The 15,363-nt window shown below is 35.7% G+C and overlaps 2 protein-coding genes across 2 annotated transcripts; both read left to right on the top strand.

Annotated features, from left to right (window-relative positions):
- The first annotated feature begins 6,639 nt into the window (after nt 1-6,639).
- On the top strand, nt 6,640-9,832 carry LOC117215481 (solute carrier family 22 member 6-B-like). Its single transcript, XM_033461847.1, has 2 exons — nt 6,640-7,209; nt 9,658-9,832. The coding sequence occupies exons 1-2, from the start codon at nt 6,900-6,902 to the stop codon at nt 9,777-9,779; spliced, it is 432 nt and encodes a 143-aa protein (XP_033317738.1). The 5' UTR covers nt 6,640-6,899; the 3' UTR covers nt 9,780-9,832.
- Nucleotides 9,833-13,664: 3,832 nt separating this feature from the next.
- On the top strand, nt 13,665-15,157 carry LOC117215482 (organic cation transporter protein-like). Its single transcript, XM_033461849.1, has 3 exons — nt 13,665-13,958; nt 14,565-14,677; nt 14,869-15,157. Exons 1-3 carry the CDS (start codon nt 13,779-13,781, stop codon nt 15,155-15,157), a joined length of 582 nt encoding a protein of 193 aa, XP_033317740.1. The 5' UTR covers nt 13,665-13,778.
- The last annotated feature ends 206 nt before the right edge of the window (nt 15,158-15,363 follow it).

The raw sequence follows: 15,363 nt of genomic DNA, 5'->3' as shown, positions 1-15,363 counted from the left end.
TTTGATTTTGTAAACAAAATAACCACGCTGACCAGTCTCTTATTTAAAATAGAATTATTTTGTCATATATCCAACAGTTTACTTTCTCTTCGTAAATATTATTAATAATTTTATCAATTTCGTATACTTCCATCCTTCGTATAAGTGACAATGAATCAGAAGAGTTTCATAGCAATATTGAACAACATACAATCAACTACAACACCATTAGATACATCCACCATACAGTCAACTACAACACCATTAGATAACAGCAATACAATAGATTATAATTTTCTACGTGTCATTGATTCATCGTCATCATTTTCCATTTTTTTAGCACATGTAAAAACGTATCTGACGTAATCTTACCTCGCTCTTTGAGTACAAAAATCCATTCAAATGAAACAAAGGGAAAAGAAATAAGAAAACAAACACTCACATACGAATCTTCATTACATAACTGTATGTACTCCTCGAGGTATAAGTACTCAGACACGTTACAGCGTACCTTCTTCGTTCCCTGATGGCTGATGTTGATCGTTGACGTTTATAATGAAAGAATTTCGTCAACGGCGCCATCTGGATCCCTGTTGAAAAATTAAAATAGCCGCAACAGCACCATTAAGCTCATCACCCAGAGTAGCTTTTGTTGCTGAGTCGTGGAGGAATTATTACCATCAACGACATAAACTTTACCAGTTCCGGTAATGTTCTTTAGATGGTCCAGGCATTCGAACTCGCAACATCGCTCTCCAAGACGGAATTTCTTGCATGTCTGTAGTAAAAAGAAATCGATCAATTGTACAGATCAATCGTCACTCGACTGCTCGAGAATTCAGATCACCCAGAGAATAGAATAGAGACGTGGAAAAATATAGTGCGATCATCGCAGTGGGAGGAAATATATATATATATATATATATGTACTACTTACTCAAACTATGGATCACATAACCTATACGAAAAAAAAAAAAAAAATTATTGTACACTATAAAGCAAGAGGTTAAATCTTTAATCTGTTAAGAATTAAATTTTTTATTGTAACTGCGAAAATTATAAAAGTACCAAGCGAAGCAAGTACGGAATATATGCGGAATATGAATCGCTCAACGAGCCAAAGAGCGGCTCAGTGACAAAATTAGTAAAGTAAAGACCACAAATATTACAACATTATATTCTACCACAAAATAATTCTCTATACAAAAAAGGTACACAACGAATCGATTTTTCACAACGATAAGAGTCAACAGAACCAATCAAGACCAGGCGAGACTCTCATAAGACAAACGATATCAGAGGGATCAAATCAGCGACTTCAATCTATGTTACAGAGTATAGTTATCAAGAGAAATTGCTCTTTTCAGGAAAAGTATGGTAATGATACTCTTATAATACATTGTATATCTGGCAGTCGGATGTGCCCGTGACCATCGGAAATGTAAAGACGACGCTTTTAGAAAGTGATAGCGCCATCGCGTTTTAAAAACGCGTTAGAAGAAGGACGGTTTCGCTATCCAAGGCGAATCGAAAAGTGTGCGTGTTGCGAGAATCAGAGTTGATCGAGACGTCGAAGCATAGATTCGTTAGAATTGAGTTGCGAGTGTTGTCGAGTGTTAGAGTTGCTAGTGTGTGAGAGAGAGAGAGAGAGAGAGAGAGAGTTACCAAATAGTTGTCAAGTTATTTGTTGTAAATACGAGCGTTGCATTTAGTTTTCCTGTTAATCAAACATCGTTTCTCTGTCTAACTAATATCTGTATTTTCAATCCATTATTAATATATTCCGATATTACAAGTGGGGGCTCGTCTGGGATTGAATAAGACAGAGAAACGATACGATTTAACGGAGCTATTTGTGCGGGAGTAGAAAAGAATAGAATAAAATGGCAAACGTTGAAGACGAACGATTGTCGGGTGAAGAGGATTTGACGCTGGAGGAGCTGAGGAGTAAGCTCGCGCGAATGAAACTCCCTATATCTGGTGCGAGGTCAGTGCTGATTGCAAGGCTGAATCGGGCATGTAGGGCTGGACAATCGTATCCTAAGGGATCGACGGGCGGTGAAGAGCTAATCGGTCAACGAGATTTAGGAAACGTACAGAGAGCTGAGCGTGATTGTAACGAAGATGAAGATGTTGAGAAAATGAATACGAAGGAGTTGAAGAAGCGCCTCGCTAGTTTGGGTTTAAAAACGACGGGAAGAAAAGTAGAATTACGCGCATGGATGGCCATGGATGGTAACGACATATCGTCGGAAGAAGAAAGCGACGACGAAAGTGAGGATGAAGATGACAAGAAAAACGCAAGAGGATACAAGAGAGATACGCGAAGGGTGTATCAGGACCGTGATGAATATTGTCGAAGGGCATGCGTTGGTTCGACACTGAGTTTTAGAGACGTCGAAGATGCATTAGAGTCGTTTAGTGGCGACAAAGGTGAAAATGTCGAACGATGGTTCGAGTCGTTCGAGGAAGTCGCTGATACGTGCATGTGGTCGGATGGGCAGAAGGCAGTCTACGCGAGGAAGCTGCTGAAGGGATCAGCGAAAATATTTGCGAGCTTCGAGTGTCATGCCAGGACTTGGCATGAGTCGAAGAGGGGGCTAGTGAAAGAATTTTCGAGGAAAGTCAACAGTAGGCAAGTACATCAGAAACTTGAAGAAACAAAAAAGGAGAGTGATGAAGCATGTTTGGCTTACATGTACCGCATGCTCGAAATAGCCAACCATGTGGACATAGAGGAGGAAGCAAAGGTGGAATACATAGCGGATGGAATAATAGACGACGAGAACAATAAGGCTATATTGTACGGCGCTACGTCAATCAAAGAGTTGAGGAAGAGGTTAGTGATGTACGAAGAGCAGAAGAGTCGCAGAGTAAAGTCGATTGTGAAGCCGGCTAAAACCCAGAAGAACGGGAAGCCCAGTCAATCTGTAGATGCAATGAAGAAAAGAAGATGCTTCATTTGCGGTAGTGAGGATCATCTAAGTGTTAAGTGTCCGGAGAGGGGAGAAGGTGTTAGGTGTTCCGAGTGCAGCGGATTTGGACATATTGCAGCGAGGTGTACGGCACGACCGAAAGAGACTTGCGTAGTGTCAAGATCCGAAAAGGGGAAGTATGTGAAGGAAGTAATCGCAGGAATTAAGCTTCTATTCTCTGAAATTACTCTCAAATCTCAGAGTCAACCCTTCAAATTCTCCACACTGGATCTTCGATTCTTAATATTTGTAATATCGTAGAATAGCTTTGATTGGAGATCGGTTGAAATTAGAAAACACCGTGTACGTCGTCTTTCGTGGTTTGTTTACATCCAAGAGCGCCTAGTAACAGTGACGCGAGAAAAGATAAGCAGCGTCAAAACAGAAGTACGGTTCCACATTTCAAGGAGTGGCAATCGAGAGGCCAGAGTATGTGAGCCGAAAAGTGTGCGTGTGTGTGTGTGAGAGAGGACGAGAGCAAGAGCGAGCACGACCGAGCAGGAGTGTATTGGCGAAGATCAGAGCTAATTGAGTCGTCGAAGAGTAGAGTCGTTAGAGGTTTCGAGTCGTCGAAGAGTAGAGTCGTGAGAATTGATAGAGTTGTTAGAGAGAGAGAGAGTGTGTGTGTGTTAGATTCGTTGTGACGAGAGTGATCAAATAACTGTAAAGTTATTTGATATAGATACGAGTATTGCATTTAGTTTCCGTTAAATAAATATCGTTCTCTGTCCAATTTATATTTGTATATTCAATTTAATATTAATAAATTGTAAGTAATCGGAAAAAAATTTCTATCCTTATTTTCCGATATTACATATTTGAAGCATAAATTAAAAATCGACACATTGACTACTTCAAAGAAATTAGCCCGAACGAGACATAACTCGTTCATCGTGGTTTTCGCGCGAAGTATATATGCGGTTTCTCAATCGTTGTGAGATTCCAACGACGTTAATTCTGTCGAAACAGCGACGCGCGACGACGATCGCACATTCTGTTGCTAGCGAGTGCTTGCAAATCGCGACGATATCGAGCGTAAAGACTAAGCGCAAAAATGGAGGACACTCGGCGGGGAATTGGAAATGCTCGATGACGAAAGGTATTTCAAGGTGTAATTACATCCACATCCAATCGGATCGCACCTTCGTTCGGTTGCTAGGTCAACAACCTTCGATGTTATTCAAATAATGCAACGGCTGGAGCAGCCGGTAGCGAGTCGTAAAAGTTTCAATAAAACACGTTCCTGCTAGTGAACGTATGTTAAGACTTACATGTTTTATTTCGCTACGCCGTTTACTAGTTCGAAACGATCGATTGCATAATAGTAGCTGTTTCTTTCATCTCGGAAACACGATCGTAAACGGTGACAACGATCCAGCTTATTCCTGATCGTGTTAATTTCCACGCAAACTTTGTAAACATTATACGTCGCGACGCTCTCGTTAACGCGTCATTTCCTCCAACTCGAAAGTCTTGCAACTTTGGTGATCCGTTTTCTGTGTAAAATTGGTTACGAGCATCAGGGGACTTATCGTCGTAATCGGTAAATTGTTTATTAAGGATCTACAGCTTTTAAGGATTTCTCTCTAGAGATTTAGAGATTAGAAGTTTCATTAACGCGTTATCGTGTCTCTAACTCGATCTTTTTTCGCGTAAATTGGTCACGAGACTTACGAGCTTCGTTGTAAATAGAAGATTAGTAATATTTCGTAGTTTCGTGATAGTATATAGACATTTTAGTGCTTAAACGCGCAATTTTTAGTTCGCTTTTCGCTCGCATCGGCGCTATGAAACGGATCAATATCTCAACACTTTCCTTTAGTTCTACGAATCATCTTTCGACCGGCTTTTCTTGGCCTACCGTTTCCTAACGCTGTCCTAATACTATCGTCTTGCTGAGATCCTTTTTCCGATTGTATCTTCTGCTTATTTTATTATAAATCCGAACTTTCATTCACGTCGTATGTTTTACAGCGTAAAATCCGCTAGAAAATCCAATAAATGTAACCAGTAGGTGCTCTAATACTCAAACGCACCTGTGCGTATCTCTGCATATTTGCTGAAAAAAAAGATGAATCTTACGTTACATTTTCAATATGCGTAATAAGCCGAAAATTTCTCTGATGCTAATCCTTCGTAACAAAAGGATGGCATCACTATATGCATGAAAATAGCATTTGGCAATCGTTAGAAACACAATACATGGATATATATGTAGTTGCCAAATTAATTAACCTTCGCGGTGTTCAAAGTGAACGGCTAGAAACGATTGCTTTTTGCTATACGCGCATGGTTCGATTGCACCATAATTCGTTATTAAGACGTTTCGAGAGAGGCAAAGGATGTGGTGTCGCAACGTGTTGCGCTCGCACAATGCTCCTTGGATAAAATTCCCGGAGCGCGTATTATCGCGTACGCCGCGCGAACGCGTTGAACCTTCGCGCAAACAATGAGAGCGTGAACGCGAAAAAGTAGCGTTGAGCACGTAACATTCGGCCTGATATCGTTGATTGGCCGCGAATCGTCAACGTGCACGGGACAGTTTTACGTAAAGACATTCGATCCGTACAATTATGTTAAGACGTCGACCATAGAACGTACTACGTTGATGCAATTAAAATTTCAATGAAACAGGAGAACGCGCTAATAACTAGTCACCCCGTTGTTGACCATAACGTACAAATACTTTTGTTTAAGAGCTGCTCGTTAGTGTTTACCGCGTGCAGCGATTAAGTGACGAACAAATTACGTTCAAAGGGTATAGAGCTCGTTCTCGATTAAAATTCTCCTAACTTTCTAATGGTATTAGAAATTATAACTTGAACGTATGTACGCGACTGGCGTATAAATATCAGGACAGCCGCGGATATTTAGTATAAATCGAATATGTGTTCCATTGTCCTTAATTTCTTTTATTATCGATTATTATTATTATAATTTTTATATTAATATTAATATTATTTAATATTTTAATATTAATATTATTTAATATTTTAATATTAATATTATTTAATTTATTCTATTATTGATTCGTTCCATTCCGTTTACGTCATAATACGTAGCCTGCGGATTTTTACGCATATTTTTCAGAATATAAAGGAAGCGAAAGAAAAAACTAGAAGCTGGATAAAAAATTGTTTTACCTCGATTAAACGTTACAAAGCGTGCTACTTTCCGATGTTTTATATATTTCCACGTGTCACACGTGTACTTTGCAATTTTGCCCTTTCAGATTTCACAGAAATGCATAAAACTTCCGTGACCTAATTTTTTGGCACGTGCACGTGCTTCAAAATAAATTCGATGATATTAAATACCAGATTATAGGAACCAGAAATGAAGAGTTCTACAACGATGGAATGGGTAAATGATTGTCGATCAGACGAAAGACAATAGCAAACAACGATATAGCGATGATTAATTAATGGAAGATTTTTTCCTTTCAGCAAACAAAAATAGAACTTAACGAACTCAGTAATTGATAAATGATTACGTATAAGATAAGTGCATTTTCCAACTGTGAGTCATAGTTAACGTTTAGTTTAGCCTAGGTAGGATCTTAGCTTTGGAGTAAATAAGTATAATAGTAGCAAAAAATCGATAGAATTGTTAAAAGGCTGTGACTAATCCTGGTCGACTGGTCAGTTATCATCTGAATCTCTTGTTATTTTGCGAACACGCAGATTTGTTCGACATAAATTGCAAGACTTTTTGCTCCAGTGGATTTCCATGAACTTTGCGTCGCTCGTCAGGAGGAGAATTATTCATCGAGGGGTAGGAAGCATCCAGAAGAAGGACGCGAGAACGCGCAGGGTCTTAAGCTTCTCCTTCTTTTTTCCTCAAAGGGAAAGAAAAAAGGACAGAGGCGCGCTTCATTAGGAATTTCGAAACTTTGATCGAAAATTCGTTTAATCGAGGCGTTGAAATTGCTATAAGATTTCTGTGATGCTGATCGTGATCAGAAGTAAATCATTCGACTGTAGTTTTCTGTTGCAGCTGGGATGGGTTTGTCAGTATGATGCATTGCCAACCATAGCTCAAAGTATCTTCTTCATCGGCGCTATCTTCGGAGGATTAATTTTTGGATGGGTTGCTGATCAATATGGAAGAATACCAGCTTTGCTCGGAGCTAATTTAATGGGATTTCTCGCTGGGGTGGCTACTGCGTTCACGGGTAGCTTCTGGCAGTTCACTTTGTGTCGTTTTTTCGTTGGATTCGCCTTTGATAATTGCTTCACTATGATGTACATATTAGGTAACCGTTTTTCAATAATTTCTTTTTTGCCCTGAAATTGAGTTTGAAAGCCACACAGTGGCTACAAAAAGTACTTGTACGTATGTATCCTTATTTCCCAATGAAGCGTCTCTCTTCCTTTTTTTTAAATCAGTTTTTACGTTTCATTTTGATAGCATTAATTATTTATAAGCATGTATGAAAGTATTACAAATGATACGAAAGCTAATATTTTAATCAGTTTTATCTTAAGACTTAGTCTTAATTAATTGGTATATATATAAATGCTGTTCTAAATACGATGGTGTACAGTTACTTTTTGTAATTACTGTAAGCAGGAAGATCTCTAAGTTTAAATAACAAAGTAATCTCTACAACATACTGTAAAACTGTTGTTATGCTTGATTTACGACTGACGTTTCTACAAGTATATGAATTTTGCAACAGAACTCACGTTGCCATGCAACAATTTAAATGAAATTGAAAACCATTCAAAGTTACGAAGAAAGATGCTTAAATACATATGAATATACATGAGGTCATACATATTTATTTTTTAACTGCGGCGTTTATATCAAAGAGAGGGAGAGAGACAGAGAAAAATTAATTTTCCTGTTTTATAAGAATTTCATGCAAGATAAAAATATGAAACTTTAAGATATTTAGATTTATATATACCATTGAATATTTATAATATTTAAAGGTAGTTAGTTCGCAATCATTTTCTATACTAATATTTTCCCTCTATACTCGCGATCAATTATAATTTTGTTTTCTCTTTTAACGAGACAATATTCTGATTACAAAGGATTAGTTGTTCAAAATTGCTTTTCATTTCTGGACAACTATAGCATACCAGGGTTTTCATAAATTTTCACTTCCCAACGGAAAGCGAAGGTAACAAATGAATGGTTCTACAACGAACGCTTCCACAACTATAAATCTATGTATATATATACATACATACATGTATATGGTTTTAATTAAAATGAACATCTTCTTCTAGCAAACTTATTTAAAATTCGTAAAAATATCACATAATAATATAAAACAATCAAGTAACATTTTAAATATTCCATTGAAAATTCTAATAAATTGTTTAATATAAGATCGATATAATTCATGCTGAATTCATTGTCTGATATCCATAATACAGGCAATTTATAATACAAAATTTTATTATAACTCTACATGAAAAAATTTCAATTATAATACTGTAGAAATATATTTTCCAGTTATTGTTCTAATATCAATATACTGAAGAGAAAATCTAGACAGCGTTAAGACCCTGATTGAAACTTTTGAAGAGACTCTGTTGAAACGTAAGAACGCTGATTGAAAGTTCATCAGACGAGTCATTGAAACGAGTTTTCTTGATCGAATAGCAAGTTTGTCCTGCAGACAGCATTCCAATTGTGAAAATCGAGACCAAAGAAACTCAGGTGACGTGCATTAACCCTGAATCGATGACTCAAGCCGAGGTTGGAAAAATTTACAATTTGTTCGACAAAACAAGGCCAAGTTGACGAGATTCGTGAGCAAGTGGCTGGTTCGTTAATGATTTGGCGTTCGAATTTTCTTATTTCTATTCTAATTATCAAGGTCGATTAAACGATTGATCACGAATATTCGACGGAAATATTGAGAAAGAAGGCTCGATCTGTACGAGTGTAAATCGTATTTTAATCAATGACTTGAGAAAGTGAGGTATTGATTGAAACTAAGATAAGTGATACTAATTCGTTTCGAGCGCGTAACAAATTACATCATCGGATTCATTGATTTGCAAATAATTCTATATTCAGTTCCGTATTTATAATCGAGCGTAGCGAAGATAAAATGAAAGGGACGTGATTATCCGAGGGTCTCACAACTAGAGGAAAATCGATGGGAACGAGGAAATCCTTAATTGTAGAAACTGCGTAGAAAATACCGTGGAAAATATCATATATATTTTAATAGAAATATTTTTGTACTTTTTTTTAAACACTAAAACTTTAGAGCTTTAGAAGCTTTATGTATTAGTATACGTATTTATACAGACTTTGAAATTCATAACAAATTTCTCTAGATAGATGCGGATTTTTTGTATTGTTTCGTATGTATACTTGTGTCACTTTTCTTTCTAACGATATTTAGTTAAAAAGTTCGTCTATATCATTTATAATAGATTTTGTTTTTATTTATATTAATGTTAATTTTATATTAATAAAAATCACTGAAATTTTCAGTATCATCATTATTTAGTATCATCGAATTTCTTTCTTCTTTATGTTCCATATTATTATTAAAATTCTCTAATAAACATTCAAATATCCTATAGAATATTTCCATTATTTTTCACGTATTATTTGCAGTCATATTTTCCATATTTTATTATCGATAAAGTTTGAGTTGGTTCTTTAAATTCCTATTCAACATTCCAGCTAACCAGTCGATATCAATAACACGTGCCTTTTTTCCTGCCAGGATTTATAACTTATTCAAGCAGAACCTCACTCGACCAGCTCGTTGAAAGCGTAGAATTCGATCAACTTCATACAACTCACATACAAACTGCAGATAATGCTAACAGTGGGAGGAAAATATGAGACTGCAAAGCGTATAAACCTAGTAGTTTATAAAAGCATTTACATATTTGCCACAGAAAAATTATATGTATGTAATATCGTGATGTAATATGTTCACAAAGAGTGGACAATAGAGATGTTAATCAGACAGAGAAGACGATTGTGGCTTAACTTGAACTATTCATACCAAACGTACAGAACACAGCGCAATCCACACTCTCTCGGCAACGCCACTCGCAACCTCCGTCTCCGCTCGACTCGCACTCGGCTCCTCGACTCGCACTCTGTGCTTTTCGACTCGCACTCTGTTTCTCGACTCGCACACTGTTTCTCGACTCACTGTTGTCGCATTCTATTGCCCTTTTCCTAGGCCCACCGCACACGTGTTCTGCAGACGCTCGTAGCCAGGGTCACGTAGGTCTTTTCCACGAAACTATGCACTTGAAAAGACCGATGACACATTGATGGGCCCGACGGCGCCTCGGCTCTCGCGACATTGTTCATAGTTCGCCCGATATTTCCCAGGCCTTTCGTCCACCATACTACATGTATGTAGAATATGTGTTATATAAAACATTCTGAAATTTCATTAGCATTGTAATGATTATATTGGTAAAGTTTGAAGCATTTCTGAAGATGCACATAGAAGTTACGAGATATTTAATGCAAACATTTATTTAGTACAAATATACAGCATAAATAGTTATCTTAAACATGTAATAAATGGTTATCAAATATCGGGATTTATTAATATAATAAATGTTTGACTATTTTTATAATTAAATATTTTTGTAATTACTGTGAAATATATAATTACGCTAAATAATTTTGTATCTTGTATATAGATTTTTAAATTTACTTAATTGAAATTCTGCATTATAATAACCGTATTTATCATTCTGACGTCATATTCGATATAATTATTATATGACTTTATTACGATCCTAATGAAATTCCAATATATTCATGAATATATAACAGAAACGTAATAATACTTTGTTGTACTAATTATGATACCATCATATATAATAAATATAAATAAATAAAAAATGTCTATAAATGCTAAGATACTTTTACGAGCCAACAGGCGAGAAGGAAGAAACGAAAGAAAAGAAAGAAGAGAACGAACGTTAATCAGTTTCGAAACGTTAACAACGTCCTTGCGTTGGACGGTGCTCGCGTTTATCGATTGGTCGCATTGCGAGATATCGGTCAGATTATTATTATTAATACGATCGTCTGTAATTTATCTTTGCTAACTGTGCCGCACGGAATCTTCGTTTACAATAAATGAGTTGTCGCTTTTGATCGAACGGTAACACGATATGAAATAACAGGGTGACGGAAACAGCTGGGAGAAAAGCGAATACTTTTTCTGCGCGAATAATGTAATGTTAAAGGCAGTAAACCTTGAGAGGCGAAGTGATGAAACGAGTGGTCTCAGAGAAGCTTCTTTACGTCTTCTTCTCCTTTCTGTATCCTTTCTATGAGAATAATATCTCGTCTTCAGAAGAGATCTCCTCGCCCTATCTACGCGTTGTAAAGGCAATACAAACTGAATGATACATATATTTAAAAAACGATATTTTGTTGGTTTTATGAATATTGATTTTTATAACGTGAGGTTCTTCTACTCTTATTTTCTATTAAATTAATGATACATATATTTTAGAATGACTGTCGCAATGGTGATGATGATGATGGTGATGATGATTTGCGAAAGAAGATGTTGAAAATTACAGACAGCATAAATAATATTTAGATTTCATGGAAGTTGATTTTTGTAATGCGAGGTTCTTCTATTCTTGTTTTTCATTAAATTTCTATGTAGAAAATTATTAAACATTTGGATATAACTGGGAGATTATTTCCGTTCATGCGTACCGGAGTTACTCGATGGTCTCGTACCGAAGCTGATAACCAACCCAGATTTTCAGGAAAGCGATTAATAGCTTAAAATTTATTCGTGCGAGATAATAATCCAAAATGTAGTTAAAGTTTTTAAGCATTGTTTGTTAGGATTACGAGAAAATGATAAATTAACAGTTATGTATAGACACGTTATATATATGTAGGAGGTCCAGAGCGTATTGGGAAAATTTACGGCGAATTAAACAGGAAATTCCGAGATATTTGCTCAAAATATCTGATTTGTGGAATTATCCTATAGCTATTTTATTTAATAAAAATTAATTCAGGTAATTTTAGAGAATAGAAATATCTGAAACTCGTGATTTAAACGAACGTTCGTCATTTTGGTTTATTATGAATTCTAATTGGTTCATTATGAAGCATGAAAAGTAAAGATCAATGGTACAAAGTGATTTTAAATAAGGAAGCGAGTTCCATGGTAAACATGGTTCGAGCATCGCAATTATAATAAAGCAAAAAAAAAAAAAAGAAACAACCACTGAGCGGTAATTATCAGGAAGCCACTAGTTACAACTAATTGAAGGTGATTCCGGATTAGAAGCAAGCCACTATTAAATGGCTAACACGGTTGCTTCATTAAGAGCAATTACTCCCTATTTTACGGCAACTACAAATAGACGTTGTTCACTATGATATATTTCCGCGTGTTTATCGCATCTTGTCCTGTTATACGATTAAAGAGTTACAACCTTGCGTTTCTAATTTATTGGACGTATACGCACCAGACATTAATTTCGTCTACGTATTCGTGAAATTGCGAGATTCATTCATCGCGAAGGTCAGTTCAATTGTTCAAGATAACTTCTCATCGTTTTAATCTGTTTTCTTGTACGAAAATAGAGTAATATTTACTTGTCATTGCACTGTGGATATATATCGATATGTTCGTTCAGGAAGTCAATTGTTTTCATCGAATTAGACTCGACTTTCCGTAGAGAATGTTCGTTTCGACATAAATATGTATCTCAGGCTTATCGATCTTTCAATATCTACCATAAATAGCTTAACAAGGTAACACACGCTCGTGTTTGAATTATGTAAATGATCCTTTGACTCTAACGATCCGTTTATTCACAGTTAATTTATGATATTGCTAGTTACGCGTGATTCTACCTTTTGTATCTTTAAGAAATACAGGGTGATTGGTAATTGGTGGTACAAGCGGAAAGGGGGTGATCCTACGCGAAAAAAGAAGTCGAAAATATAGAATAAAAATTTAAAAATTTAAAAATTTAAAAATTTAAAAATTTAAAAATTTAAAAATTTAAAAATTTAAAAATTTAAAAATTTAAAAATTTAAAAAATTTTAGAAATAACGTCAATTGAGACAACGATCTACAGTGAGATCCGTTATAACGAGTCGTGATAAAGTGCACGCGTACCGAGCGAAAATTCAAAGTCGATTTTCTCGAAAACAAAGCCTCAAACGAAAAATTTTTATTCTATATTTTCGACTTCTTTTTTCACGTAGAATCATCCCCTTTCCGCGTGTACCACCAGTTACCAACCACCCTGTATAATTCGTAAATAGAAACGTATTCTTGTCGATAAGTATCGAAACACTTACGGAAATTTAAATGGGCTTGAACAATCATCGGGAAATTATTAAAGTCCTTGTTATTAGATCTAAACACGATTTAATCGTAGAACTAAACACGTTTGTTAAATTAATCTATATATTGTATATCTACTTTTTATATATTTGTAACTCAAATTTTTCTTCTTCATATTGCGTTAAGTTGCCCCAAAAGTTTCTTTCGTTTTATATTATTTTATTGAATTACGTATGATCTATTTTGTCCCAATGAATATAATTCAATAAAATAATATAAAACAAAAAGTATGCGTCTATTATCTCCTTACGAGACGAAAGAAATTTCTGCGACAACCTAATATATTGTTCCATTCTTTATTCACAGAATATTTCTTTCACAGATGATTCTTCTAAATATTATGTTTTTTATTCCTGTATTAGAATACGTTGGACCAAAGTGGATGACATTCGTGGCGAATATGTCGATCGCAATATTCTTCACATTTGCAACTTGCATTCTACCCTGAATCGCCTATTATTTGGCCGACTGGAGGATGACCTGTATTGTCACCTCAGTTCCTTTTGTTCTAGCCGTAGGTACGCCATGGTTGATACCGGAAAGCGCTCGATGGCTGGTCAGTCAAGGTCAGATAGACAGGGCCATTAAAATCCTTGGTAAATTCGAGCGAATCAACGGCACCAAGGTGCCCGATGACATCTATAGACGATTCCGGGTAAATAAACCGATTACCGCAATCTTTTCCGTATTTTCTACTTTTATGATCTTTCCTGCTTTATGTGCGTTCTATAAATACCAATTTATATGCCTTTAAGCATATCATATAATCATTTTCTTTGAATAGAAGTCTAATTGGGTCTTTTACGTAATGAAAATTTGTTTACAACCTAGTAATTTTATATCTTATTCATCACCTAAATTGCCAGCGATAAATTGCTGTCAATTTCTGTTATTGTCTGTTATTGTATATTTCTGTAATGTTATTTATTGAATTTGTATATTGTTTTTATCTTTGAAAATTTTTATACAAATAGATTAAACATTTGGAAACTGCTCAGTCTATGAATAGATCATGGCAATATTAACATTAATGTACGATATAAGGAGATAATCGACTTTCAGAGGTTTGATGTTTTATAAAGTAAAATGAAAAAATTTGCGAACGTCCAAGTAAACTATTTCGAAAGGATCGTCTCATACAAATATAACATAAACTTTCTTCCGGATTTTATCGTAATCTTTGTACACATAACAGATTCACATAAATTTGTAAGAAAAACAGACAAACGACATTAACTAGTTAAAAATTTGCTAATAACAGGAAACCTGTGCCAGAATCTGCAAAGAGGAGGAAGCAGACAAAACGTACTCCGTGTTGGATCTATTTAGAACGCCACGACTACGGAATATCACGATTCTATTTATTGTTATTTGGTTCGTATCGCTATTAAACAGATATCAAATAGATTGACGTAAAATCGGAATTGTATCTTGTAAAAATCTCACGAACAGTTTTATATCTTTTGTCTAAAAATACTTCATTTCTGAAGCAAGGAATTTGCTTCTCACATGAAATATGATAGCGTGCTTTTCTTTATCATATGAAATTGTTTTACGAAATATAGGATGGCGATTTCTTTGGTGTTCGATGGTCACGTACGAAACGTCGATAATTTAGGCCTGGACGTGTTTGTTACGTTCACGATTGCTGCAGCAACCGAGCTGCCTGCTGACACGTTCCTCACGCTCGTTCTTGATCGATGGGGCAGAAGATGGCTGGCGTGTGGTTCCCTCGTCATTTCTGGTATCTTCAGCATCTGGGCTTCTGCCGTTTCCAATAGTTCGTACATTTCGTTTTTATATATTCACCCTTCTATATTACTGATCAATCTTTTAAATAACCTAAGTCGATAATTTTGACTTAATCAGACGAATATTTTTCATTCGTATAACATTGTGCTTTTTGAAAGGAAGAAAATGTATATTTTGGAATATTTATAACATGCAAATACTTGTAGATTATTTGCTACATTGCTAGAATAGTTTCCAAGCCCTATCATGTATCCGTTGTAAAGATATTTTATTTCCCCTTCTACTGCTTTGATTATAAGATCGCTTCG

This window comes from Bombus bifarius, unplaced genomic scaffold, assembly GCF_011952205.1.
Source record: "Bombus bifarius isolate JDL3187 unplaced genomic scaffold, Bbif_JDL3187 scf7180000009662_frag, whole genome shotgun sequence".
Lineage (NCBI taxonomy): Eukaryota > Metazoa > Arthropoda > Insecta > Hymenoptera > Apidae > Bombus > Bombus bifarius.
The sequence above is the reverse complement of the archived record's forward strand: the minus strand, read 5'-3'. Positions and strand labels throughout refer to the sequence as shown.

Bases quoted from the DNA above. Each gene is read 5' to 3' on its own strand.
- LOC117215482 (XM_033461849.1), top strand. From the start codon at position 13,779: ATGACCTGTATTGTCACCTCAGTTCCTTTTGTTCTAGCCGTAGGTACG. The intron at 13,959-14,564 runs GTAAATAAACCG...TGCTAATAACAG, and splicing joins ACATCTATAGACGATTCCGG to GAAACCTGTGCCAGAATCTG. The intron at 14,678-14,868 runs GTTCGTATCGCT...TACGAAATATAG, and splicing joins ATTCTATTTATTGTTATTTG to GATGGCGATTTCTTTGGTGT.
- LOC117215481 (XM_033461847.1), top strand. From the start codon at position 6,900: ATGCTGATCGTGATCAGAAGTAAATCATTCGACTGTAGTTTTCTGTTG. The intron at 7,210-9,657 runs GTAACCGTTTTT...TTTTCCTGCCAG, and splicing joins CACTATGATGTACATATTAG to GATTTATAACTTATTCAAGC.